We start from the raw sequence: 27,544 nt of genomic DNA, 5'->3' as shown, positions 1-27,544 counted from the left end.
AGAGTTTTTAAAAAGTGCCTGAATTACTTTTTCAAATCATGTCTAAATTATAAACAAAAGGCCACTTGTCATTAGTACGGGGTTAAGTCATCATCAGGGTAAAACAGAGACAAATTCTGTTCTTAAGACAGGTTTTGATGCATTTCAACTAACATTTGGATCATTCATGCTTAATGTTAATCACAGATAAATGGAGGGCAAGGGGGCAAGCAGTGAGCAGGAAGACATATTGGCAGGCACTCAGCACTAACTTGAGAACTTGGCTATGGAGAAAAAAAATCTAAGCTGGAGTGTACTGGAATTGCTAAGTAGGATGTGAGAACCTGGGGCTTAGAGAGACAGAAAGGATGCTCAAAGTCTGGCCAAAAAAAAAAATAGAGGACTCTCAGGTCAAGTTCGGGGATGCAGGCCAGAACAGATGTCTGTGAGATGTCAGAAATGATGGAGTGGACAGAACTTGCACAGAGGACCTCAGGCCTGGAGCAGCAGCAGGACCCTGGGACCAGGCCAGAAGTACACAGCGAAGGTTGCAGAAAGCACTGGGAACCCAACTGTGTGAAAGCTGGCTTTATTCTGACTGTGATGCCACAAAACCATGCTCCACGTGCTGAACCCATGGTTGCTCCTAGCGGTGCTTCCCGGTACGATTGAAGCGCCTGTACAAGTACCGGATCCTCTTGTTGAGTTTGTGGTAGTCCTCTATAAACATCCGATCTCCCACCACCTGCTTCTTGCGGATGCACCTCTGCAGCTCGTTCCCCCGCCAGCCTCGCAGCCACTTGGGCCCCACGATGAGGTTCTTTGGGTGGATCTGGAAGTCACCTGAGAAGAGAAGGGCAGAGCAGTGGATGAAGCCAGGCCTTGGAAGAGGCAGTTCCCAGGTCGGTCGGCCCCAATTCCCCCTCCCCGCCCCCTCGCTGCTGCAGGAGCTGCTCGCCCGCAGGTGGGCCCAGTCTCCCTCCCCTCCTGCCCGGGGCCACAGCGTGGGGGGGTTGTGTCTTACCCAGGATCCCCACGTTGTCGTAGACCCCGAACAAGGCCCGTTTTTCCGTCCACCGATCCACCTGCTTGGGCTTCGGGGGCTCCTTGATGCGGAGGGGCCGGGTGAGCCCTGCCAGGGGCGAGGAGAGGGGCACGGGGAGGCCGGGCCGCACGGGTCCCCAGCGCGCGCCGCCACCGCTAATGCTCCGCTCGGCCCGGAGCAGGGGCGCGGCCCGGCCCAGCAGGGCTCGGCCCACTGCCCGCACCAGCGCCGCCATTGGGGTGACCCCGCGAGCGGTCCCCCCACCGCCGGGGAAGGAGAAGCGGTTCCGCCGGGCCGGCCGTACTGTGGTCTCGGCCCCGCCCCTTCCGGTCGCTGTGGCCGTCGGGAAACGGAAGGACGAGGGGTGACGTCGCGCTAACGGTCGAAGAGGGAAGGGGAGCTGGTGATTGGGCAAGGCGCTGGCGCGCGGCTCCCTTGCTGGGCCCTGATAGGCCGGAGAAGGAGGCGGGGCGAGCGCGGCCCGCGCGCGCTGTTTTGAGTGCCCGGGCCTAGGCGGGCGGCGGCCCGCGAGGTTGTGTCGGGGGCTATGGCGGCGGCGAAGGAGTTCCACCTGCCCTTCGCCCCCGCCGACCTGCTGCGTGATGGCGGCCCTGGGCGCTATGTGGTGCAGGAGGTACTGCCCGCCTGCGAGCTGCCGCCCGCCCTCACAGGTAAGGCCCCCTCATACCCTTCCCGGCCTGGCCCGCTCCCACTGCCGGCTCACGGCCGTGACCGTTTCCCTGTTTCCCCGCAGCTTTCCGGACCGCCTTCCGGGCGCGGGGCGCCCTGGCAGTGCTGCAGCACTTCGACCCTCTCTACAGCTTGCTCCAGTGAGTACAGAGCAACGACTGCGGAGCCGGGAACAGCGGGAGCGGAGTGGTTGGAGGAGGGTGGCAGAGAGGCTGGTGCGCTCGGGTGCTCCCGCCTCTCTCTGGTTGTGTTTACTGGCTGCTCTCATGCACTGTGCTTGCCCTGCAGCCACTTCCGAACTGTGGGGACTGCTGTCAAGGAGGATGCCCTGGAGCTGATGATGCAGGGTGGGTATCTGTTGTTTCCAGCTGAAGCGGGAGTAATAGAGAGGTTGCTCTCCTTTGACAGCTCAATGATGATATAAAGGCTAATGTGACTCGACCAGCTGGGTTGCACCCTCAGCCCCTTCCAGTCATACGGGTCTGTAATCTTGGTGGACAATGCAGAGCTGTGCGTGTTCGCTGTAAGGGCAGGCCGACAGAAAATCCCCTTCCCCGTGTCCTTGGAAAATACATCTTGGGGATGCATCAGCTCTGAGTGAGTGTTTCTATGAGCTGATGGGGGGCTGTGGGGACAGGACAGGACAGTGATCCGAGGTTTGGGTTGCAGGGGGCAGCCCGTGTTACAGCTGGTGAGATGTGAGCACACGTCTTTGGTAATCTGATGACTGCTCTAAGTCTCCAAAAGAGAGGACAGCAGAGGGGCCTGGCAAGGAGTGGTCATGACTTTCTGCCTCTCTTCAGTGGTGTCCCATCATTCCAATGAACTTTCTGCCATCTTGGGTGATTCTGGGCTGAGCCACGCAGACCGCACTGCTCACCTCAACACTCTCAAGATGAACTGCTATTTGTTGACTGGCTTGGTGGACGCCTTTGAAACGGAAACCTGCAAGAATGGTTTGGTGGTGGTGGATCATGCTGGGAAGGTAGGTGAGGGGACTGGAGGGGGAAACAAGATGATAAAAGTAGAAAACGTAAGCTTGCTGAACTCTGTGGTATCTATCAGATGTTATAGCTGGGTTTATTTAAACATTATGCTGGCTAGAGCAGTGCATAATGTGGAGTACTGGGATTTCTGTGAAACTGTACATGGAAAACAGTTAAAGGGACAATATGTGTCTAAACATTAGCAGGGGCTCAGATGCCTAGGCCTCTCTGTTTCACTCTTCAGCGTTTGGCTCGTATTTTGTGTGCCGATAATTTCACAAGAGTTTTCTTCTGTGGTCAAAGATGACAGTAATGGTCAGTTGATGTAGGCATATTAAGTTTCTCATGCATCTCACTGTATGTCTCTTAATGCTGTAAAATTTAACAGTCATTTTCTTTTTTGAGGGAAGCAGGATCGCGATGGGTTTTTTCTGTTGTCAAGCTGCTAATGTATCGTATTGTGTAATCTCCTTTCTAGAACAAGAAGAACCGTACCAAGATCTCTGGATCCTTGTGGGAAGAAGAGAGGGAGCCACTCTTACGGCTGCTCACACAGCTGCTGCAACTGGATCTCCGTCAACTTTGGAGTGGTTTGGTGGTGGAAGAAGAGTTTGTCAGGTATGGGATAGACTGGCTGTAGAATCATAGATTAGTTTGGGTCAGAAGGGACCTTTAAAGGTCATCTAGTCCAACCCCCCTGCAATGAGCAGGAACATCTTCAACTAGATCAGGTTGCTCAGAGCCCCATCCAGCCTGACCTTGAATGTTTCCAGGGATAGGGCATCTACCACCTCTCTGGGCAACCTGTTCCAGTGTTTCACCACCCTCGTAAAAAATTTCTTCCTTATATGTAGTCTGAATCTACCCTCTTTTAGTTTAAAACCATTACCCCTTGTCCTATCACAACAGGTCCTGCCCCCATCTTTCTTTTAAGTCTACTTTAGGTACTGGAAGGCTGCTATAAGGTCTCCCTGGAGCCTTCTCTTTTTCCAGGCTGAGCAATCCCAACTCTCTCAGCCTGTCTTCATAGGAGGGGTGCTCTGATCATTTTTGTGGCTCTCCTCTGGACTCACTCCAACAGGTCTATGTCTTTCTTGTACTGACGACCCTAGACCTGGATGCAGAACTCCAGGAGGGTCTCACAAGAGCAGAGTAGAAGGGGAGGATCATTCCCCTCGACCTGCTGGTCACACCGCTTTTGATGCAGCCCAGGGTACGGTTGGCTTTCTGGGCTGCGAACACACATTGCCAGCTCACGTTGAGCTTTTCATCCACCAGCACCCCCAAGTCCTTCTCCTCAGGGCTTCTCTTAATCCCTTCATCCCCCAGCCTGTATTCATACCCAACCCATGTGCAGGACCTTGTACTTGCGTTTGTCAAACCTCATGAGGTTCACATGAGCCCACTTCTCAAGCTTGTCCAGGTCCATCTGGATGGTATCCTGTCCCTCAGGCTTGTCTACCACACCACTCAGCTTGGTGTCGTCTGCAAACTTGCTGAGGGTGCACTCAATCCCACTATGTCATTGATGAAGATATTAAACAGTACTGGTCCCAGTACAGACCCCTGAGGGGCACCACTCATCTCTGATCTCCATCTGGACATTGAGCCATTGACCACTACCCTCTGTATATGACCATCCAACCAACGTAGAGGTGGGATGGGTGACAGTGGTTTTCTGGAAGGGAGGGTTAAATGTTAAATCTGCCAGTGAGGTGATGTTACAGCCCTCTGCAGGGTGCAGATCTCTGGGAAACTGAGGAAACCATCTTGAGGCAGAAGGAACATGTTTAGGAACCACTTCCTTTCCTCATGTAGGTGTCTCAAATTCAGATGTTGTTTGATCACTTTTTTAAGGATACTGGAGAATCTCTCTATTTGAGAGAAATGTTTGTCTAGCGCAGTGTGCTAGAATGATGTTGGTGCAAGTTGTGATACTGAGGTTGACTGTCTCTCCTCTGTGGCTTAGCTTAATGACAGGAAGCTGCTACCGTATCCTGGAGAATTCAAGTATCGGTCTCCAGAAGTACCGGGCCACAAGAGAGGCTGTGACACATCTGCTTGCTGCAGCTCTGACTCACTATGATCACATGTTCAGTGAGTTCCTGCTCTTCTGCCCTCTTCCTGAAGCCATTCCCAGTTACTTTCCCTGACCTCTTTCTTCCTGCTCACATGCGAAAGGTGCCACGCTGAAGATCACGCAGATGCTGCAGCACTTTGAACATGTAGCCCCAGTGTTTGCGCAGGCTGTGAGCCTCTGGGTCTCAGAGTATGGTCTGAAAAGCCTGGTGGGTGAATTGCTAAGGTGAGAAAAATACCCCAAGGCTTATCCTTCCATCCCTAGCAGCTCGAGGCACCCTGTTCCTTGTTTCATTCTTTCTTGTGCAGGGAAATCGGACAGAAATGTCCACAGGATCTGGTTCGTGATGCTTCTGGAGTCAAGGGTTATGCTACCTTTATAACTGAACTGGCTGAACAGATTCCAGCTCTGGTGCTATCCAACATGAGTGTTCTCCTGCATCACTTGGATGGGGAGGTACGTTTCCACAGTATTACGTGTCTGGAGAAGTGAAGTGGTGGAGGTGCTGCTATCCTGTTTTTCTGTCTGAAAACAGAACCTTTTTCACAGAGATCAAGTTGCCAAAACTTGTCCTTTGGAATAGGTTCTGCCTTTACCTAATAGATGCAAAGAAAACAGAAACCATGACATCTACTGTCTGACTGTCACTCCCAAACATCAGAGAATGGGAGACTGCTCACTGGTCTGATATCCCAGCTGTCGTCCCTTGTTCTTCAGTATTTAACGAATTTGTCATTGTGTTACCTTTTCTTAAACTGCCCTTAAAAGCCATACATGTTTCTCATAGCATTTTTTGGCTTCTGCGGACCTAGCTGGATAGCAGGATTGGATTACTCTGCCTTGCATGCACAGCCATGCTCACCCAAGGTCTTGGAAGGCCCAAACTCTGGGCCATCCTTCCCCTTGGCATAGCAAGTCACGTGGTTTTGTCTGTTCCTGGTTCAAAAACTCTTCTTTTTGCAGAGTTATATGTTGCGAAATGCCATTCTGGCAGCTATGGCAGAAGTGCTGGTGCAGGTGCTGAATGGTGACCAGCTGGAGGAAGCTGCCCGTGGTACTCGGGACCAGTTCCTGAATATGCTGCAGGCCCACATCTGTGACGTCAATGGCTTTGTGCGCAGCCGCGTGCTGCAGCTTTTCACTCGAATCGTTCGGTGCAAGGTACATCTGTGCTGGGGAGTGGCGTTGCCTCAGTCATCCCTTCCTCTGTTGCATTTTCTAAGGGACTTTCTGTCACCTTGCTCTTTGTTTGCAAAGACTGAAGTTTAACAGAGTAAGGTATTGTCCCTGTATACTGTGGTGTCTGCAATTTCTTTTTCCCAAGAGACCAAAGATCCTGGGGGTGAGGGAGCTGGGGAACAGAAATTAAATGCTACACTTTATTACTGGGACAGACTAGAAGGAAGAGCAGAGCATGCAAGCTCTTTTTGGACATGGGTATGGGAAAACATCACCCTCACTAGGTATACTAAGACTTGACTCAACAGGACCCTGGATATCCTAATCTAAGTTCTTGCTTTCAACAGAGATTGGATCAGAAGATATCCGGAGGTCCCTTCAGACCTAGACTTTTCTATAAATCTATAATCTGTGCCTTTTAGTCCATTAATATGTCTGCAGTAAAATAACTTTTCATGACTCTCTAGGCCTTCTTGATAACTTTGTCTATGCTCTCATTGTGTGCTAGGCCCTGCCTTTGACTCAGTTTCACTCTGTGGTATCGCTGGCTGTTGGGCGTCTCAAAGACAAATCTGTGGTAGTAGTTAAAAATGCGATCCAGCTCCTGGCTGCCTTTTTGTCCAACAATCCCTTCTCCTGCAAGGTAATTCTGAGTAGCGTGGTGGATATGCTAGACATCTGTTTGCAGGGTGAATATCTGCAGCGTGCTACAGCCAGGGCAGCAGCCTTTCTGTGTTTTGTGGGAGGGACAACATAGCCTTTGACTCTGCAGGTGGTTTTCCCAAGTTCAGATCTTGCTTTCTCTGGCTCTTTCCCCGCTTGGTGTAATTGGTAGGTATGCTGAAGGCCAGGGGTGATGTGTTTGATTGTGGAAAAACCTGCAGCAGTTTGATAGGAACACACTGTGGGGTTTCTTTCCTTAAGATCAGAATTAGTCCTTTAGAACATTCTGCACAGAGCTGCAGCTTTTGGTGTTTAGCTGCACCTTCTCCTGAGCTTCTGAGCCTCAGACTGGCAATTTACAGCAGTTCCCATTCTAGGATGATGACCAGAGTCTACTATTCCAGTTTCCAAAAGCAGGGTTATCTGAGGGGATTGACAACTTAAGGCAGGGAGTGGAAGAGAAAGGAAGATAAGTAACATATTTCTTCTTCTCTTCCTGGCATCTTCAGTTAAGCTCTACTGACTTGGCCGAGCCACTGAAGAAAGAGGTGCAGAAGCTGCAAGAAATGAGGGACCGTGACAGATCCACAGCAGGTAATTTCCCTTCCTCTTTCCCCGTACCAGGGCATACCAGGGCTTATTTATTCTTAAATTTGCCCTCAGGTTATGGTGGCTTTTGTCTCAGATCTTACTCATGTGAAATGGTGAGGCCAGATGACTGGGGTTAAACTCGCAACAGTTTTTCATACTGTGGTGTTATAAAAGGACCATATGAATGTCCATATCTAGATCAACAGTCCATTTAGCTAAACATCCTATTTTCAGGGTAACAACTGAAAATACGTATGAACACCCTCCCAGGTTTCCATTTTCAACCATTCAGGGACTGCTTGAGCCATAATTTTGGTTAGATACTAATTTAAACTTGATTAGCCTTGGACTTGATGTTGCCTACAAAACATTAAATAGCAACTGATGGTTCTCTCTTACCTGTCAATATTTTATTTTTTTTTTTTTTACCCTCAGTGGCCTCTCTTTATGCCAAAGAGTTTTTGTCTATTCTTAACTGCAGTCTGGGTGGGATCAGCAATTGGAATAGCCCAGGGAGGGGAACTAGAATTCCTAAGTTCCAGATGAGTTCTCTTCATTCTCTCTGTTGTTTGGTTTGTTGTTGTTTTTTTTTAATAGCTCCAGCAATCACCACAGAGGAAGAATGGGAAGCAATGCTGCCTGAAGTTAGGGCTGCCACACAGCAGCTCTTTCAACCACTGCAGGAAGGGGAAGAGGAGGTGCTGGAAGTTGAGGAAACAGTGGAGAATGCATCGGAGCAAATCACTAGGCTGCTGAGGAAGCTGAATTACAAGTAAGAAGGCTCTGTAGTTTGAGAGAGTGTTTTTCCCAAGGAATATGTCAGTCTCCAGTTCTCTGTTTGAGAAACGTTTGAGCTCCAGGGTAGAGGGATGATTTCCAGTAACATTACTCTGTAGGAAGAGATTGACATGGTGTCTTGGTTTAACCCCAGCTGGCAACTAAGCACCACACAGTGGCTCATTCTCTCCCTCCCCGTGGGATGAGGGAGAGAATCAGAAGGGTAAAGGGGCCCAAGATGCTGGCAGGAGCTGCTTTTCCAGGTGTTCAGGGCAAAGTTGGATGGTTTCCCTCGTGTTCTGCCCTAAGGGGTTGCTGATGTTCTTCTCTTGGGCAATATCATTGTACAGGAGTGCAGCCCGCCTTACGCAGAAGGCCCTGTGTCGCTTCCAGGGGAAGGAACCCTTCAGTGGCCCTACAGAGGAAAATGAGGAGGCAACAATCCTAGGTGTTCTGAAGAGACTTTACACAGGTAACTATTTCCGATCACTCTGTCTCTTCCCTAAGTCCGAGTTGATGTTAGAGCTAGACCAAAACCCTCTGGAATGCCCTGTCCTTCCTTCTGACCTGTGGGGCTCAGTCCGTGTATACTTGACAGCTCATAGAGCTGCATCATCTCTGGATCATTCACTCGTCTAGTGGCCTGACATTTTGGCTGGATCACAGCAGTCCTGTTATTTAATTTCTGGTTGGAATAGCTCCATGTTCCCACTAGAAGTGAATTTCTGATGCTTTAACTCACATAATATCCACTGAGAGGAGCAAAGCCAGTGTTATTCACTCACACCCTTCTGTCCTGTCTGAATTTGTAAGGAGTTCTGCTTCCTGAACAGGTGGTGGCATATAATGCCACCCTAGAGGCCTTGACCAAGTATCTGCTTCAAGCAAAGTCTGCTTATCTGGGGCTCAAGCCTTTGGGCATATTTTTAAGACTTCACGTGCTTTATCTTTGGTGTTTGTTTCAGAGTAAGATTTCCTAGCCAATCCGCTTGAGCTCATTTCTATCAAAAGGCTACCATCTAAATAATTTAATCTTCTTAACTTTGTCAACTCTCCACACTTGCACAAACTTTGCTAGAGAGTAGTAGTATTTGCTTCCTTCCTACTCTGCCCTGATTCCCTTTAAGGGCCTCATCCATCTTTGGGGAGCTGTCAAGTTCAGATTAACCCCTTCAGCATTTTAATGGAGTTTAAACGGTCCCAACTGGACCATGCCTTTCTCCACCCCTGTATTAAGTTGGCGTTTCTGTGGTGCATCACACTGTAGTACTGGAACTTGCTCTACAGCATGTTGAGATTTTGTCTTTGTAACTAAGTCTGATGGCAGAATTTGGATTTCTGTGAAAGTCTGGCTCTTGGAAGGTGTCACTATGGGCTGGAGAGAGAAAGAGAAGGGTTAAAATGTCCTGAACCATGCCTGTTTCTCTTGTACCTTCAATACTGCTTACAATCAAGTGTTTGTGCTGTGCAGGTTCATGCCCAGATGAAAACAGTGAGGATCCTCCACATAGCAACAGTAGTCTTAAGACTCAAGAAGTTGTAGCAGAAGAGCAGTCTCAAACAGAGCTGGTCAAACAGGAGATGTTGGTGCAGTACCTGCAAGATGCTTACAACTTCTCAGTGAAAATCACAGAAGCCCTGAGCCTGATCAGCAAGATGATGTATGAAAACTGTACCTCAGGTATGTGAAATAGCCAGGGGGCCCTTTCTTCCCCGTTCAGCATTTCCTGATATTTCCTTTTGCTAAAGAGGAGACGTGGGAGTGCTGGAGCTCCAGGGGAAGGGGAAAAGGTTGGAGGGGCTGCTCTTCACTGAGCAGATGTCACAGGCACTTCCAGGATGTTGGAACAGCAAGCACCATCGAAATGGGTGTCATGAAGAGGTTGTGTTAGGGCATGAATGAGCTTTTTAGGAATACATCTTTTAAATATCAAGGTTGAAAATGTTTTTAAAAGCCAGGTGACCAAAATGACTTAATTTGTGGAGGCTCCCCCCATCCTGTGGGAGGGGATGTGTGTTCATCATCTCAGCTGAGGTTCTTCCAAAGTAAGCATGGCCAATGAAGCTGGGTTCCATTACCTGCTCAGCGCCCTGATGCAGCTTCAGATGTTATGCTGGCCGGAAGAGGGGAACTGAGCAGCTTGTCTTGTCTGCCTCACCTTTCCTTAAGCTTTATTCCCTAGCTAATAGTGATCTTGATCAACAGTTTCTATGGCCTGGTCCTTTTCAGTACTGTAAAGGTGGTAATGAGTAGGCCTTTGAGTTAATTCAGCTATTAATATTCAATATTAGAACTACTGTAACCAGTTAGACTTTTTTAAGTGCTTATCATGAATCAGCACCCCTGAGCACAGCTCCCTCCTCTCCCATCCACCCTGGCACATGCACTTGCCAGCTACTCCTCCCATAGTTCTGGGGTACACCACAGTGTCCCAGCTTCACGCAAACACTTCTGAAGCTTCATCTGTATTGAGAACTTGTATGTTACCTGTAATAAGCATGTGGGCTTCCCCAGCAAGGTTTGGATGTCACAAGCTGTTTACACACACAAAAATGAACTCCTGAGTTCAGTGTCTTTACAAGACATTTGAAGTTCAAGGCCGAGAGGGTGCCCCTCACCTGATACTTAAACACCTGGGGTTTCATGTTTTGTTCTGTTTTTTTATATATATAGCTGCACAGATTTTAGTAACTTTCCACCTCCCTGTTGCCCTATGCTGTAGCATAAGGAAGGCAAGTTGGGTGTCTGGACAGCTGAGACATTTTGAGACATTGTCTCCATTTGGAGACAGTCTGCTGCTGAGTGAGGGGGTGGTCTTAAGGGCTGCGTGTGCTCAGATTTAGGTTCTTCTAATTAAAGATTTAAGATTTAAATATTTAATTTTATTTTTTCTATTGCAAATATGTATCTTTTAGTGTGACTGGGGGCAGTGTAAGCATACCAGCTTGTCTGATGGGGGATCTTTATTCAGATTTATAAGTTGGGGCTTATACTGGTTAAACTCCCGCTTAACCAGAGGTCAGACTCTATGAACTGTTCATTGTACAGTCTCTAATCATTATTGTGGCTGTCTTGTGAATGGTCTCCAACTTAATGTTTTTTCTTGTCTTATGAGCAGAAGACTGGGCAGTATATTTCAGCACTAGTCAAGCTGGAATCAAAGACATTATTCCTTACCTCGTTTATACATCAGATAGCTTAGTTCCTCTGGTTACAGCATCACACTGGGACTTATGTGCAGCTGCTCTTGTCCGCTGTAACCACGAGATCTTTCTTTTCCAAAGCTATTGTTTCCCAGAAGAGCATTTTGTTTTTTCTCAGAAGAGCACAGAGGCCATGTCTCCTAAATGTATCATGTTAGATTTAGCTGTAGTAATGTTAACCTGTGTCTGTTTCCTCCAGAACATCTACATCTTTGTACTAGTGACCTCATTCTGACTTGAGCCCTCTGTAGACAGTAGCAGTGATCTTAGATGATTATAGGGCTTGCTGTGAGAGCAGTACACCTATGAATTTGTTTTAATGGCCTCACTAATGAGGACAAGCAAAGAACTGCACTAACACATCTGTTCTCTCTGCAGTGGTGCAGGAAGCCATTGAGTTCTTTGTGACAGTCTCGCAGTTTGGTGTGCCCCAGGCACTGCTTGGAGTCCGCAGGATGCTCCCCCTCATATGGTCAAAAGAGCCTGGTATTAAGGAGGCCGTGCTGAATGCCTACAGGAGGCTCTATCTGAGCCCCAGCGGGGATTCGGAGAGGTATGGGCCTTCCTAATCAGAAGGGGTTTTTGGTTTTGGTTTGGGGTTTTTTTTTTCACTCCTCTGTTTCTTCTTTTGGGGATCTGTTGGAAATGGGTCATGGACAGGAAGAGAAATCAAAATTGCCACGCTTCCGGCTGAGCTGAAACGTAAGGTTTGTGGCTACTAGTAAAGATGCTTTCTGTTTGAGCTGTTACCAACACTTGTGCAGTTCCAAGATGTTTTTACATATAAGTGAGTATCCTGGTCATCCTATGGGACCTACTGCTGAGCGTCTGCTCTTAGTTTGTCATTGTGTTCAGATGTAGGAAATTCATGCAGCAAAACTCCATGTGAGATCTTATGGAAGGAAAAGCTGAGAATTATTTGAAATAAAACTGGTATCAGGCACTCACACTTAACTTTCTCATAAATTTCACTGTCATACAAAGCACCTGCACCAAGATACGTGTGCCCAAATGATCTGGGTAGGGTCCCTCTGTGATAGGGAACAAGGGATGTCAGTTATGAATGTTCATCGTGTCAGTGGGGTTTTTGATTTGCAACAATGAACTGGGTTTTTTTGGATGGCTATTTCAACCCCTTTGGGAGTCAACTGTTGTTATGGAGTCATCCCATGTCTAAGAACCTTGCATACTTTACCCTCTGTGGGAAAAATTGTTGCCCAATGTCTATTCCCTCACTTTGGGTTTCTTATGGCTGTAGTTGCTCATCCTGTTGGGATAGTAAGAGGAATGGTATACAGTGTGGTCTGAAGTAGGAGGTATCTTTCTGTTACCAGAGCTCAGGTTTTTTTGCTGACATGTAATGCATGCTGTGACCTTATCTGAGTGTAGGCATTATGCTTCTGATTTAAACAACACATTCCTCAGTGTTTACTGGTTTTCTTACTGTCAGTTGTATCCTTGATTTTTCAATATACACTGTTTCTTTTTCCCTCATGCTATACAAGGTTAGTTATTATTATTATCATTTGGGTGCTTTTACACACATTTCTATTTGTATTTCATTTAGACCAATCTTAAATCTTTTTGTAACAAACTTCCACATGTGGCAGATGAGAGGATGTTAATAGAGTCTTTGTTGCTGATCCTTATTGAGGATTTGGAGGTGGGAGCTGGGTACCACTTAGATGCTTGTGTCTTCCACACTAAAGAGGAGCTGTGTCTCCTCTCTACTGTGGCACTTGCTCGTTTTTTCTTAGCACTTGCTGACATGTAAATCCTATTGGATACACATTTACTAAGATAAATGTGATCCCTGGTGAGATGCACCATACCTCACCCTCATTTGTACTGTCAGGGCAATAAAAAGCACCCACTGCTTCTTATTTCTTCTTGATAGTATTGCTGGGAGATAAGTCTTCTGCAGTTTGAGCTCTGGCCTTATTTGTTCATAGAAAGGTTTCCAGTTCCTTGTGCTGTATGGAAGAGGACTTTGACTTGTGGTTGAGAGCAAATTGGGAAGTGGCTGGCGAGTGCCTCTTGGGTCTTTGAGTTCCAGGAGGAGCAGCAGTGCACAAGGCAGTAGACTTTTGAGCCCATGTCATGGCTCATTGGCACTTGAGTGGGGTGACTTGGAGAACCCCAGCTTGCGGAGGGGGAAGTTTTCCTGTCCCTAGGGATCAGCTCTGTTATCTAATAGGTGTCCTCAGCTCTCTGAATCGGAGAGTAATTGTGATAGTTGCTTTTTCTTTACCTTTTAAATTTTTTAAAATTATTTTATTTTTCCTCCTTCAAAGGGCCAGGGCCCAAGGCCTGGTGCATTCTCTCTCTCTCATCATGGTGGATGCATCGCTAGGAACGATACAGTGCTTAGAAGAAATAGTGAGTATTGCCTTGCCTTGGTTTGGATTGTATTTGTCATCTTAGACATCTGTTACATTAAAATGGTAGTCATTGCAGTTAATGTCTTTGTTGGTTTGAAGTCTATCCTCCTCTGCCTCTTCCTACTTGTTTTATTGCATTTCTTTTCCAGATCTCAGAGTTTGTGCAGAAAGATGAAATAAAGCCTGCTGTGATCCAGCTGCTTTGGGAGCGATTCACGGAAAAATCTCAGTGCTCATCACTAGAACAACGTGCTGCTGTGATGCTGCTGGGGATGATGGCAAGGTGAGCCCAAGGGCCTGGTCTAATCCTGTGAGTGGGAGGATGTATGGGGAGTTGATTTCTGTCAAAGAACTGTGGGTGCTGCATCAGCTGACCCTTTATTCTGCAGCTTCAAAAATAGTAACCACGTCATGGAGTAACGAAGCCTGAAATTAAATATAGTTGGTGCTGGGTCCCACCAGCACGGTCTCTGAATGAGTATGACAACGTTGCTTTCTTTGTGTTCTGAATATCCATCCCTTCTCAGACTTTACAGTGTCACAGCTCTGCAGCTTCATCTGTGTTTGGATAAGAACAGCAAGAAGCTGCTGACTAGAGATGTCTGGAGCCTTTAGCGTGGAGGGAAATGAATCTGCTTCCCTTTCTGGGGGCAAAGAGTGTAATTGTACTATAAGGTTTTAATTTCCTAAGTTCCCAGCCCAGTAACCCTTTGGCATTTAGCTTATCTGCTGATTTCTTTTTGCTCTTTCTACTTCAGTCCTTCATCAGTCAAAAACAGGCCTGCGTATAATAATGATCTTAAAATTCTTGGCTCTAGAGTTGGAGCCATTTCTGGAGCTTGCAGCCAGTTCTGCAATTTGAGTATTAGATATTCCTTCCAAGGTATTTCTACCACCTCATCCCACTTGCTTGCGGCAGAATTGTAGGCATTGTTTCAAAATTAATATCCTTCCCTAAAATAATTGGATTTAAAGAAAACTGTAGGTTTCCGGGGTATCCCATGAGATCCTGTGTTGAGTCCATGGGTTAGAAATAAGAACAGCATTGCTTTCTTCACAGATCTGCTAAGGGATGTGATTTTATTTTTGTCTTATAAATGCCCGTTATAAGCTTTTTAGATGCTCTTTTAAAATAAATTACATCCTGTTCTTGCCGTCTTCACTCAGTTAATTGTATATTCCTCAGACCAGGCCTGCATAATTCTACCTTTCAGAGGTAGAAAGGGAGTGAGGTGGTGTTGGTTTGTTTCCTACAGTAGGGGAGGAAGTGTCACACACCACCAGTTCTGAGCTGCTGGACTCTTTTCTGGTTTGCAACATTTTTCTTTGCCTTACCCTTTTAAGTTTTGGTCCTTTCTGATAAGAAAGAAGAGTCAAGAATCCTCCTTCTTTACAAAGAGATAGTGTGCCCAGGGTTGTTCACTTTGGAGAACCTCATCTCTTAGTGGAGTGTGGATTATACTGGCTTCTGTGGAATATTGCTTGCTGCTCCTGTAGCTGTATCTTGAGTCATTGGATGGATTTTTATTTTTTTTCCCTTCTTACTCAAACCACTGCCTTCTGCAAGGCACAAGGAGTATTTCTATTGGTTATCCATACTTCAGTAAACTTTCAGCAGCAACTGAAATATCATCTCCTATCCATTCCATTCCACAGAGGGAAGCCAGAGATCATAGGTAGCAACCTGGACATCTTGGTGACAGTGGGGCTGTCTGAGAAGGTATGTGAAGACTATCGCCTGGCTCAAGAAGTATGCAATGCGATCTCCAAACTTGCCAGTAACCCTAAGGTAAGACTCTTAGCTTGTTCTTGAGGTTATCCAGAAACAGAGTTATCCAGAAACCGACTGAGTTATCAGGAAATGGTTTGTATTGAGAAGGGAGAGAAATTATTAAGTTTTTCCTGATTTTGAAACTAAGGTTGAGACCATTCAGCAGCACTGTCTGGAAAGATTAGCACACATCAGTGAACATGTAATAAAAGAATTTTCATTAGGCAACAGGCTGAATTCAATTAGTAAAGAGTTCAGTGCACAAGAAAATCTGTTTTTCTTTCAATTCTCTTCCTCAGACTCCCAGTTCTAAGCTGATTTGTGTTTCTTCAGCCATGAAGCCTTTCCTCTACTGATGTTTTCTGGTGGTGTGATTCTTTTGCCCTCCCTATTAATTGATATTTGGGAGTTGTCAGCTGTACAGCTGAATACAAAACACAAAACGTTTTCAAACTTGCCCATGTTGTACTTCCAACAACGTGATGGTTGATGGCTGCTTTGTCTGGGGAACAATTTATACTTTTTTTCATGCACTCAGGAAAAAAAAAAACCCACCTCTTTGTTTTTTTGACTTAGGCATTTAGTGCATTTTAGTTCAGGAGTTCCAGCATAAAAGCAGCCCTCCTTCACACAGCACCATCATTCTGCATTGGCCCCTTCTGCTGGGGATGTTACTGCAGGGTCTTCGTGAATTAATGTGCATTACAACATTCTTAAATGTTCTGAAGACGGTTGTAATTCAATTTTAGGTTGACTTAACTCTGCAGTTGAGTTTGTATGTGAGAAGGGACACTGAACTGCAGATACTTGAATGACTGTGGTAGCTCTTCCTTCCCCTCCTCCCCACAACCAGAAATTGAGCACAGAGAGTAGGATTGTAGTGAATTGAGAAATTTTGTTTCCAGCTACAGAAAGCTGGTAAATGCTCAAGCAGTAGCTTGTTTTGGTCAAGTATATCCTGATCAGGCAGCCACAGACGTGCTGGGATATCTCAGGCATCATCATACTTTGTTTAGTAGTTCTCTGGGTTACCTTATTCCCAACCTAAAATGTGGTGGGACTGATACAGAGCATATGCAACAGCTTAAGTGTGAGGTGGTGTTGGATCCAGAGCTATCCTCTGTTATTTCTACTGATGACATTTTGCCTTTAAACAAAACCTCATGGTTCTGGAGTACCCATAGGCAAGGGCATCTAGTTGACTACTATTGATAACTCTGGAGATGCTCTAAAGGTCTCCTTCCTCATTCATTTTGGAATGAGTAAATAATACCAGATTTAAAAGGAGTCATTTTGAGATTTCAAGAGTTAATTTGATTTAAGGTGAAATAGTGGAACTGTCTGGGTTGGCCTGGGATCATCATTTGGCCAAGTTTTAAATCCACCCAGTGCTGTCACCATGCCTTCAGAAGTGACAGTAATGTCCCTGCTGTGTGTTTAGTTGCAGAGCAGTACTGGATGTCCCTGCCATGGGCTTAGCATGGGTTTGACTAGCATTGTGCACATAGCAAGGTTAAGTACTGGGAAGGGCATGCAGGGATTGCTTATGTGCAAAGAGTAACTCATCTGTTCTCTCTGCAGCCAGCACTGGAAAAGAACAACACACCTTTTCGACTGCCACAGGACCACATGCTCTTTGGGTGCCTGAGTGAGACTGTGAGTAAAGGTGAGCTCAAGTCAGCAGTAGGTTTGGAGGAGATGGAGTTGGGCTGTGAGACAGCCTGTGGTGTTGCTGGTATGTGTGGTACATGGCTCCCTCTTCTCATCAGGCTTTGCCCAGCCAAGTGGTCACTGGATCCCCTTCATGGAGGCAGCGGTAATGCTCATCTACCAGCTAGCAGAAGGACCAGAGGAGATATGTGCTCACATCCTGCAGATGTGCAGTCAGCAGGTGCTGGACAAGCTGCAGGAGGCTGATGGGCAGAAAGCTGGTGAGGAAGAAAGCTGGCAAAGGAAATCTGTACCTGTGATTTCTAGTGCTGCAATTGGGTGGCCTAGAGCAACTGCAGGAGGAGAACAGAGTTGAGGGGCTAGTGGAGGTGTTGGCGTGGAAGGGTGCGAGTGCTGTGAAGGAGTCTGTGAAGTGTGGAGATGGGTTATACAGTGAGACTGGGCAGTAACTGATGGGGGAAGAGGTCTAGATCAACACTGAACCATAGTAATTTTTCTCCACTAGATGCAGGGGATTCTCCCAGCAGAATCTCTGATGGTGCTACCAGTCTCCCCACATTCCTGCTGATGCACCTGGTGTCCCTTGTGGGACAGGTGGCACTGCAGCAGGTAGCATATTTGGAAGTGTCAGTGAGTGCTGAGCTACGCAGACGCCGCATCCTCAGAGAGGAGGAGAAAACCAAGAAGCGTTCTGACAGCAGTGCGAAGAAGCAGAGACCCCAGGTGAGAACTGAGGATTTTTTTCCTGTGGAAAGCTCTTCAAGCATCCCAGTTACTGCCACAGCAAACTTCTGGAAAATGCACTCCCGAGGATGCATGAGGTTCAGGGTAATGCACACTTTGGGAATAGAAATGGACGTGTGTTGGTCAGGATTGACAGGGAGAGCTGAGGTCCTTGAATGACCCTGTTCAATAAAATTCTCACTGTTCTTGAGTTTTGGACAGGCAGAGGGGAGGGAATGAAGGGTGATGTCCTGGCCATGCTTATCTTCCTGCTTCAGGCAAACATTTCCTTTCCACTCATCGCCTCCTTTTTTACCAGTGCAATCTTTAGCAATTGCTGCTAGTGGTGAAGAACACCCATTTGTGTCCTGAGTTTTGCAAAATGGCTTCTGGAACTTTGGTCCATAGGGCTTGAGGGTCCTATCCTCTCTCAGGTAATAATGATGAAAGTTTAATAGTAACCTTCTTAATGGGATCTGTATGATAGAAATACCCTGTTTGGTTAGATCTACCTCAGAATGTTTTCCAGAGTGTAGTGAGGCTGACTTTCTTGGGAAAGAATTGAGAAAAAAGTTGTGTGCCCCTAGGTATCCAGTCTCTGTTAGATGCCGATACTGCTATGTCCAGAGACATCTGTAGTTCATTTCCTCATCCACCCTGCTTATCAGTTGTCACTACTATTTCCCACACAGGAGGAGGTTACTATGAGATTTTCCAAGAAGCAGCAGTTAGATGCAGATTTGGTCTCTGTGCAATGCCCACGTCTCTCTTCTTCCCTTGTGTTGCTTTTGCCTTGCTATAAGGTTTCCCATAATCTCGCTCACAAGACTAGCAATTCAGAGGCTGCTTTGAACTTCTTGCTTTTAGGATTCACTTGTCCCTTAAGTTGTGCTGGACTCGGGCATTGATGGCAGATGTGTCCTGTGTCTCAGCTTAGTAGCTTCAGTAGCTTAGGCTTTCTTTTCATTGGTGTTCTGTGGCACATGGACTGGCAAATCCTGGACTACCCTTCACAGCTTCATTGAGTTCTCAGGGTAAAAGTGGGTTGTAAAACTGTCAGTCTGTTGTTCTCAACTCTAGTCATGCTGCTGGTAACATACGTGTACCTCTTGCCCGAGAGAAGAGCGCTTTGTGAAGGGTTATTGTTGCCGTTCATCTTTTTCACAGTCTTCCTCTCTGCACAGAGCACAGGAAATGAGACCACTATGGAAGAAGAGCTGGGCCTCGTGGGAGCCTCAGCTGATGACACCGAGGCTGAGCTCATCCGCAGTATTTGTGAGACAGAACTTCTAGATGGTAAGTGTGGCTGCCATCAAGGAGCGCTTGGCTCCATCTGCCTGTGTAAAAGAACAGGTACGGTGGGTAACAGAAGGAGGAAAGCTGTTTCCTTCAGAAGGAAACACTCTTTTTTGTCCAATGTCAGTTTCTATGTAGGCTTTGCTCTGCCTCTCTGGAGGTGGTTTTTCAACAGTGAAAGTGAGTCAACCAGTTTCTGTAGTCTGCAGGAGTTCTGGGATAAATTGAGTAACTCTTCTTAAAGGGATGCACAAATAGTGCTCTCATGCTTACGGTCTTTATCTCCACTCTCTAGGAAAGCACCTGTTCTCTGCCTTTGTTCCACTGGTGCTCAAGATCTGCAACAACCCTGGGCTCTACAGTGATTCAGCACTCTCGGCTGCTGCAGCCCTGACTCTTGGCAAAGTCTGCATGATCAGGTAATACCTAGCTGTGCTGGTGTTGTCTTCCCAGCCTTCCTAGTACTAAAGCACAAGCAAATATTGCAACTCCTTTCCCATGGAGAGAGCAAACACAAAAAAGCGTTCATAGATTTTGGGTTGTTGTTTTTTGTGGGTGGTTTTTGTTTGGTTTTTTTGTCTCCCACTGCTCTGAGAGATGGAATTTTGGTATCTATGCCTTCTTTTCTGTACCCTATCTCATCAGCTCTGAGTTCTGTGACTCCCACTTGCGCCTGCTCTTCACTATGATGGAGAAGTCCACTCTGCCCGGTGTGAGATCCAACCTCATTATTGCAGCAGGAGATCTGGCCATCCGTTTCCCCAACCTGGTGGAGCCTTGGACGTCACATCTGTATGCCAGGTAATGCTACACTCATTGCTGAGAGACCACAAGTGATGAGAACTCTGTGGAAGGGTGACACTGGGCCTCCGGAAGGTGAGAATGACCCGGGAAAAGAAATTTGAAGGTGTCAGTGTAGGGAGATAACAGACCTGGCCTGTGGAGTAAGCTGTCATGGGTATCAGTAACTTAGACATACTCAGCTGCTGTCTGTGGTAACTATATACTTCTGTCAGGTTGCGGGACCCCTGCCCAAGCGTGAGGCAGACGGCTGGACTGGTGATGACTCACCTCATCCTCAAAGACATGGTAAAAGTGAAGGGCCAAGTGAGCGAAATGGCAACTCTGCTTGTAGACCCAGAGGAGGCAATCATGGGAGTGGCTCAGAACTTTTTCAGTGAACTCTCCAACAAGGCAAGTGGATGCTCAGGGACCTTAGCTCACAAGAGTGGGGAAGGGCTGGTGGAGGCTGGGTCAATGACACAAGAGTTGAGTCCTAGAGAAGATGTGGAGCAACTGTGTCTCCCTCTTTGTTGCCTAAATGAGGGTAGATAAAAGAAATTTTGCAACATGGGGTTCATTTCAACCCTGATGCTGCTGAATTTAACCTCATCCATTCACATTGGAAAGCAGGCTCCAAACCAGTGCCTTGAAGCTGCAGTGATACTGGGCTTTACTATCTTGGCTTGCTCTGTTAAAAGCAGAGCTGGCCACCTGACTGCACTGACTTCCTATCTGCAGCGTCTATGATAAAACCATGAAAAAGCAGTGGGAAAAGGAACCTGGATTGGGCCTCTTCAGGCAAGATGGGACGCAGTTCCTTGAGCTGAACTGCTGTGTAAGTTTCCTTTATCAGGAAGCTTTTGTGTGGGGTTGTGACAAGGTTGGAAAGCAAAGAAACTGCATCCAAGACTGCTAAAGAGCAGATCTGTTGCAAACCAAGGGTTGCAGTTGTTGTTAGCTTGGTGGTTGGTTGGGTTTTCCCAACAGTTTGGCTGGCTGTGTACAGCTCGTTTCAAAAAGCTGATGTTTTCAGTCAGTAGATTTGGGGTGGGGAGAAAGGAGGTAATTTTAAGTGGGCAGCTTATTTGGCTTGACTTGAGCTATCCTTCATAATTGTGTATCTCATGTAGAACCTTGTATTCTGCACAGGGTAATGCCATCTATAACCTGCTTCCAGACATAATCAGTCGTCTTTCAGATCCTAACTGCGGCGTAGAGGAGGAATCCTTCCACACTATCATGAGGTATTCTGGTGTTCAAGAAATCTTTTTTGACCAGGACTACGTTTACGCAAAGGAGGTGCCAGATCCAGGGAAGAGAAACGACAGTGACATATACAAAATGCTTTTTCAGTTCTCCTTGATCGGACTCTTTCAGTCTGTATCTGAAATGGAGTCATGCTGAGGGGAATCAGTTCTAAAGCCACATAGCTGGGGGTGAGCAGAGACTCCACAAAGAGTTTCCACTAGCTCATCCAAAATGACTTTCCCTCTAGAAAAGGAAAACAGTTGGGTTTATGCATGGGAATGTGGGTATGCAATATTAGGAGAACACAACAGATTTTAAAGACTTTGCTGCCTTTGTCATTTTGGTGGCCTAGTGGACTTTTGTAAGCAATTTTAGTTAAGCTGTAGTTAAGATAACAGATTTGGGGTTTTGGGGTTTTTTTTGTTGGGGTTTTTTTTGGTCCCCAAGAACGCCTTACTCCATAGCAGAGACACATATTGGAATATTTCAGTCTGAGGGTATTGGTTGCTCATAGACAGCACAAAGAATGTCTTTAGTGGTAAATTACAGAAATTTTCCTCTTGTATCTGAAACTTAACTACATGAGGGTTTTTCTGAGCTGCCTGAATCCACATGGATTCAGAGGGGAGTGTTGGACAAAACAAAAGTATTGCTGTTGCTGAAGAGAACAACAATAAAATCTCCAGTGATTTTTTTTCAACTAGTCTTTCTGTCCACGAGACTCCAGTGCATTTAGGAAAAGGGATGGAATTTTGGACAGGTAGGAATTGCAAGGCACAGAAAAGGTCTATTAGTGAGGCTGAAATTGAGACTGAAAATAATTTATGGCTGCAAAAATATATGGATGTTTTGCTTCAGCTTTCAGTAAGGAGAGTAATATGAAATAATAGGAAATACAGCATGTGGCTACTGACAGCATATGTAGAAGGGGAAGTTTGTGTCTAAAGTGGAAGCAAGCCATCACAGAGAAACAAGGCACGTATAAAAAGAATGGGACATAATTCTGGAGTTTTCACTACAATTTTTAATAACTGTCAAACTGGAGGTGTTGCCACATACCTAGAGAATAAGTATAGCACTTGCATTAAAGCGTGGTTAGTGTGGTTAAGACAGCTATAGATGGACTTTTCTAACTTACAGCAACATACAGGGAGAGAACTGGAGGTGCCTGGCAAATAAGAGAAAATGCAGTATTGATTTTAACAAAGTAGACGGGTATCAAATTAGTCTAAAGCTAATTAATTTTAAAGAAGACTTGATCATCAGTTAGCACACCACATCATATCCCTTAAATGGGGAAAAAAGGGAATAATAGTTGAAACTGAACCATTTTCCCATATGACATGCTTACATTGTGGAGAGGATCTGGTTTAACTCAGAAAGCATGGTGGACAAAAGCACAGGCTAGGAAGGAAGCGCAGTGTCTTATGCTCCAGGGATACTTGCCAGACTGGAGAACAGAAAAATGTAAGAAAGATAGGGATAGTGGGGGGAGCATCACTGTTAAGGGACTAACCCGTGCACAATGAAAGGGTTACGGTAATAACTGAGGTGAAAACTAGCAGAACAGTGTAAGGTTGAATGTTTAGAAATTTTTTAACCTCTGCTGTAAAGCTATGGCTAAGTTAAAGATGCATTCCACTTGCTATTTTAGCAGTCAGGTTATTTCTGTTTATGTAGAGGGAAGCATTGGTAGTGCTGGTGAGACCTTGCCTGGAATGCCGCCACGGTTCTGGTCACTTGAAGTTGAAAAAAGATGAACTGATGCTGGAACAGATGCAAAGGGAGGACTGTTGAGGATACAGTCTTTTATCTTAGAAAAGAAGCTTGGTGTGGTGGTTGTAGACATAACAAAAGACCAAACAAGGATGTGCTTAGAGCAGTTATATCAAGGTCAGTGGCAACCTGACTGAGCTTAAGTTAGCAGAAACGTTGGTTCAAGAAGAAGGGAGGAAGGGAGGCCAGCAGGACCACCTTAATAAATACAAGTTATTCCGTGATATCTATGAGGACATCATGCAAAATGCAAATGTACTTAACTGTGCTCAAGTCCATGTCTCCCTCTTCCTCAAGAAGCGAAGAAAAATGTGGGATCAGGTTAGCATTTAAGTTCTGTTAGGCTCTGTTCCCCCTTCAGTGTACAGTAACACTCACTTTTGCATTGATCCAAAATACAGCAACACACCTTCAGCAAACTGATAATGAAAAAAAGTCACAGGAACTGTTTTGAGGGGAATAAAAAATACTGCATGCCTCCCTTCTCCCCTCAAGGTCTGCTTGTCAGACATACTAGTCTGCCAGAGTAACTTGTGAAGTGAGGAGATAGCCTGGAGGTGTTGTATGCTCTTAAAACTGGATGGAAGGAGCTGATCAGAAGTCGACACTTCAGCTTTCTCAGCGTCCCTCCTACCTCAGACCCTGCACAGATACTAGCACTTCTCACTCCAGACCTGCAAGGATCTTTGCTTTAGCTGGATTTCTTAGTTTCACCCTAGGCAGGTGCTATTATGCAAACATGCAGTTTTAATTATATGTTATGTCATAGCAGCTGTCCCCCAACAGGGACTGTGATTACTCTTTGAAATTATATATATGCTTATAGCTTCTCCTGAACCAAGTCTGAGGCATGCAGAGCTCTCTTGTCTTCTTTTGAAGGACCACCCAGCTGATCGCTGGATAGGATAGCTGCAAGCATCCCATGGTGTAGGCAGAAATGGGGTTTCCTCTCTGGGCTCTCAACTTTGCCCTTTTTTTTTTTTCCTTTGCAGACATCTCTTCTCATATATTACAAAAGACAAACAGACAGAGAGCTTGGTGGAGAAACTTTGTCAGCGGTTCCGGACTGCCAGGTGGGTTGTAATCCTAATTTTCCTGACAAGCAAGTCTGCTTCTGAGGAATTGTTACAAGAAACTAGCTTGGTTTTAACAGGTTCACATCATATTCTTCATGTGGCAAAGTGACAAATGCTGACATAACTTGGATTATGTCCCTCTTTCTTTCTTTCTTTTTCTATCTTCCTCCTAAAAATACATGAATAGATATAAATTAAGGCTTCTGGTCTTATTACATTGCGATGGCCCCTCTCCCTTTCCTCATTTCTTAGGGAAAAGGTTTGTGACAATTTAGATCTGCATTACAGCTGAGCAAGGAGATGCCTCACGTGTGATTTTTACGCACATTTGTGGTCCTTCTCCACAGGCTATTTATTCCCTTGCATCTTGGCTAAGAAATCAGTGTGCTCAATTGAGAAGCTGGGATCTCCCCAGCAGTCCTGCCTGGGGTGATCTCACCTACCTAGTTGCCTTGTTCTGTGTGCACGGGCTGCGCAGTACTAACTCTATGCCTGGGACTCTGTTTTCTTATTTGAGGGCTTGTGCCACTATACATTTATGTCTTTGCTCTGCTCTGTCTGCAAGGTGTACCTGCCTTGGTCATGGTGCTGATTATGGAGTATATATTGCTGGGCCCATCACATGAATCTGGGATATCATTTTGCTTCCTGGCTTTTGGGGGTTTTTGTTGTTGCTCCTTTTCCCAAGCTGTAACTCCACTGATACAGATGTACTTTTTTTTTTTAATATCCAAGAAGATAGTAGAAATTTACCTGCCTCATTCATGTACTTTCAGTGGTATCTTCATTTTTACCTTCCACTGGATTTGGTGCACCCTGCCTTCCTCCATTCCTGTGGTTTTCCTTCTCCATTGTTGTGGCTTTGCCCTTGAGGTTTAAGCTGTGTCTGCTTATCTTGGCCATTTGTACACAGTGCCTGGGCATGTGACCTGCTCAGCTGCCTTGGGAAGTTGCATATTCCCCAGAAATATTTGGATTTTGTTTCCTGAGCTGGAGCGGAGAGTGGCTCCTCTCTCCAAAATTTGCCTCCCAGGAACACTGGTGAACTTTTCACACCACATTTGTAAAGAACCATCTGTGTGTAAGCCATGTGTAGCCTTTACTAAAATGCCCTAATATTTCTGTACAACAAAGGTGATCAGTTTTGTTCTAGCATTACTGCTACTGTGCATTAGACTCTCACTCCAGGCTAAAAGAGGAGCTTATCAGAAAAGATTTTGCAGCCACCATCACCCTCCTCAGCATTTCTGGAGCTCTAAACATAGCAACATGCCAAGTATCATTCAGACTTTAGATGTGGAAACACCTGGATGCTGCAGCTTTGTTCTCTATCTGTCTGGGCTTTGGCCTAACTTTTTTTCCTCCCATTCCATCACAGAGAGCTACATTAAGGATGTTAGCGTGCTGGAGGGGGTGCTCCCCCCCCCCCCCCGCAACTTTTGAACTTTTGCTAGAATTTGAATGTAGTGCTTCTTTGAAACAGCAGTTGTTTTTATTCACTTTTTATCTTAATGAAAATGGCTTTCTTTATGTAACTGGCCAGGAAAGAGAGAGAGAACATCAGATAAAGCTTCTCAAACATGCAAAAATGAGCAGCCATGGGTTTTTTATTATTTGGTTGAAATAAGGCCCTTCAAGAGGAGTCGTCACCTCACTGAATGTAATATTGCCAGCTAGGAGGAAAAAACTTTTGATGCTTTTTTAAACAAGCGACTGTTCTTTAACAGTGAAGCCTTCATGTTTGTCTGACAGATGCTAACTCAGTGTCTGTGATAGAATACAGTGGTGGTTGTGAAGTGGTTGGTATGGCACGGCACTCTAACTGACCTGTAACAGAACAACCTGAATCTCACGTTCTGCAGGGCAGAAGCACCTGCAGGAAACTCTCTGTCCTCATGTGCTGTACTTCTAGGTAGGATGTGCTCCTCCTTACACACTCCTTTTCGTAAGAGCTAAGGGCAATCTTTGTCTTTCCCAGAACTGAACGTCAATATCGGGATCTGTCCTACTGCCTTACTCTGCTTCCCATTTCGGAACGGGGCCTTCATAAGCTGCAGGACAACTTTGACTGCTTTGCAGACAAGCTCCAAACTCCAGCTGTCTACAGTTGTTTCCAAACTGTGCTGGCTCGATTCCGCAGAGCAGGCGGCAAACCTGAGACTAAAGTAAGGATGGGGGGCAAGTATCCAGGCCAAGAAAATGATTACTTCTTACACACACACAGAGTGATTGGAAAGCCCTGCAGTTCTCCACATTAAGCAGGTTACTCCAACAGTTTATCAGAGAACTTGATGGCAGTTCTGTTATGGATGTAATACTTCTCTCCCCTCCACCTTCTCTTTTTTTTTTTTTTTTAATTTTGTTTTGTTTTTCCCTACTCTGTTCCATCTCCATCAGGCGCTGGCTGAAGAGCTGGAGCAGAAGCTGTCTGCCTCCCATAACCAAGGGCTGGATTCAGCAGAGACGTGCCAGGAAGGTAGTGAAACTCCAATGCCAGAGCCAGCCAAGCAGAAACCAAAAGCAAGTATGTTCCTCTTGTGAGACTGCAGCCTTCCCCCAATCCTGCAGTCCAACAGAGACACCTAGGGACTCTTCCTCACCCTCACAGACAGAATGGCTGCTACCTTTGTCTTTATTGTTGGTTTTAATTTTTTTTTTTCTTGGCAGGTTCACGCCGCCAGCCCCTGAGCACAGCCAACAGGGATGAAGATTTTGTAACACCCCAGCCTCGCACCCTCCGAAACCATAAGCGTGTCCAAAAGGGCCATCCATCCAAAAAAGCTATAATCACCTTCTCCAGCGATGAGGAGAACAGCTCTGAGGACGGTAAGGCATTGTACATGTATGCTCAAAAGGTGGAAGTGGAGAAAGACTATAGATTGGGCCCATCAGGGATGTTTCTTTGGTAATAGGCAGAAGGTGTGTAGGGCTTCAGAGCACTGCTTAGCTTGCCTGTAGATTTTTCTGTTTGAGGTGGTGGAGTGCTGGTTATTGACACATTTTACTCTTTTAGAGCTGTCGGCAGAATTAAAAGAGGATGAAACCCCCACCAAAACAACTCCCATCACCAGGTCTTCAGCCCGCCGGCTGCGCTGAGGGAACCATCTGCCACTATCTTTAACTAAAAATAAAACTCATTTTATGTAGCAGTCGTCTTCTCTTGTCTGAACTACCCCATAATATGATAGTGCTTTAAATGAGGACAAAATGGAAGTTACACACCATGCTAAAGCAATTCCAAGCCTGTCTTTTGATATCTCCACAAAGAAGGGGAGTGATGAACATAGCTGCCACGTTGACTGTTTTTTGCCCTGGCTTTGCAGATGAAAGTAATCTGCTCTCAAAAAAAAAAAAAAAAAAAAAATCTTTGAAAGAAAGTCTTTTTAGAAAGAGCCAAACTAACCACTGAGTACAAAATGCTCATTCCCTTCCCCTTTTGTACGTGGTTATGAGTACACCAGTCAGCTTCTCTTAACAAAGGATCAATATGATTTTGCTGGGTTTAGGCCATTTTATGTTTGATCCTTTTTGAAGCTCTTGCCCTGCAAAGCCCAGCAGGGCTTTGAGGGGAAGTTACCTGCATCTTTTTCTTGTACAGATGATCTCCAAGAAGAGTTGAGTGGAT

The 27,544-nt window shown here is 45.9% G+C and overlaps 2 protein-coding genes and 1 non-coding gene across 5 annotated transcripts; 2 read left to right on the top strand and 1 right to left on the bottom strand.

Annotated features, from left to right (window-relative positions):
- Positions 1–552: 552 nt before the first annotated feature.
- On the bottom strand, positions 553–1,363 carry MRPL51 (mitochondrial ribosomal protein L51). Its single transcript, XM_054818705.1, has 2 exons — positions 1,004–1,363; positions 553–822 (listed from the first exon to the last, which is right to left on the bottom strand). Exons 1-2 carry the CDS (start codon positions 1,257–1,259, stop codon positions 626–628), a joined length of 453 nt encoding a protein of 150 aa, XP_054674680.1. The 5' UTR covers positions 1,260–1,363; the 3' UTR covers positions 553–625.
- Positions 740–27,084, top strand: NCAPD2 (non-SMC condensin I complex subunit D2). 3 transcript variants are annotated; one of them, XM_054818631.1, is made up of 31 exons: positions 740–881; positions 1,779–1,854; positions 2,003–2,061; positions 2,518–2,699; positions 3,179–3,318; positions 4,670–4,797; positions 4,882–5,005; positions 5,089–5,236; positions 5,744–5,941; positions 6,468–6,602; positions 7,132–7,216; positions 7,811–7,985; positions 8,341–8,462; positions 9,462–9,671; positions 11,573–11,747; positions 13,489–13,573; positions 13,725–13,858; positions 15,232–15,364; positions 16,928–17,012; positions 17,116–17,277; positions 17,523–17,740; positions 18,925–19,036; positions 19,332–19,455; positions 19,682–19,837; positions 20,053–20,230; positions 20,969–21,063; positions 23,836–23,916; positions 25,898–26,084; positions 26,317–26,443; positions 26,587–26,745; positions 26,933–27,081. In XM_054818631.1, the coding sequence occupies exons 3-31, from the start codon at positions 2,052–2,054 to the stop codon at positions 27,013–27,015; spliced, it is 3,951 nt and encodes a 1,316-aa protein (XP_054674606.1). In that variant the 5' UTR covers positions 740–881; positions 1,779–1,854; positions 2,003–2,051; the 3' UTR covers positions 27,016–27,081. The 3 variants fall into 3 exon arrangements, with proteins under 3 accessions (XP_054674606.1, XP_054674600.1, XP_054674617.1); XM_054818625.1 differs by lacking the exon at positions 740–881 and adding an exon at positions 1,438–1,695 and having other exon boundaries at positions 26,933–27,083; XM_054818642.1 differs by lacking the exons at positions 740–881; positions 4,670–4,797; positions 4,882–5,005 and adding an exon at positions 1,438–1,695 and having other exon boundaries at positions 26,933–27,084.
- Positions 2,122–2,443, top strand: LOC129201997 (small nucleolar RNA U85). The gene has a single exon (XR_008575577.1). It is a non-coding gene; the product is annotated as a small nucleolar RNA U85 (small nucleolar RNA).
- Positions 27,085–27,544: the final 460 nt, after the last annotated feature.

This window comes from Grus americana, chromosome 1 (genome assembly GCF_028858705.1).
Source record: "Grus americana isolate bGruAme1 chromosome 1, bGruAme1.mat, whole genome shotgun sequence".
NCBI lineage: Eukaryota > Metazoa > Chordata > Aves > Gruiformes > Gruidae > Grus > Grus americana.
This window is presented reverse-complemented; position numbering and strand designations above follow the sequence as displayed.

Coding starts and splice junctions, on each gene's coding strand:
- MRPL51 (XM_054818705.1), bottom strand. CDS start 1,259: ATGGCGGCGCTGGTGCGGGCAGTGGGCCGAGCCCTGCTGGGCCGGGCC. Junction 823..1,003: donor CGACAACGTGGGGATCCTGG/GTAAGACACAAC, acceptor TTCTCTTCTCAG/GTGACTTCCAGATCCACCCA.
- NCAPD2 (XM_054818625.1), top strand. CDS start 1,572: ATGGCGGCGGCGAAGGAGTTCCACCTGCCCTTCGCCCCCGCCGACCTG. Junction 20,231..20,968: donor TCAGTGAACTCTCCAACAAG/GCAAGTGGATGC, acceptor TATTCTGCACAG/GGTAATGCCATCTATAACCT. Junction 21,064..23,835: donor TCCTTCCACACTATCATGAG/GTATTCTGGTGT, acceptor TTTCCTTTGCAG/ACATCTCTTCTCATATATTA.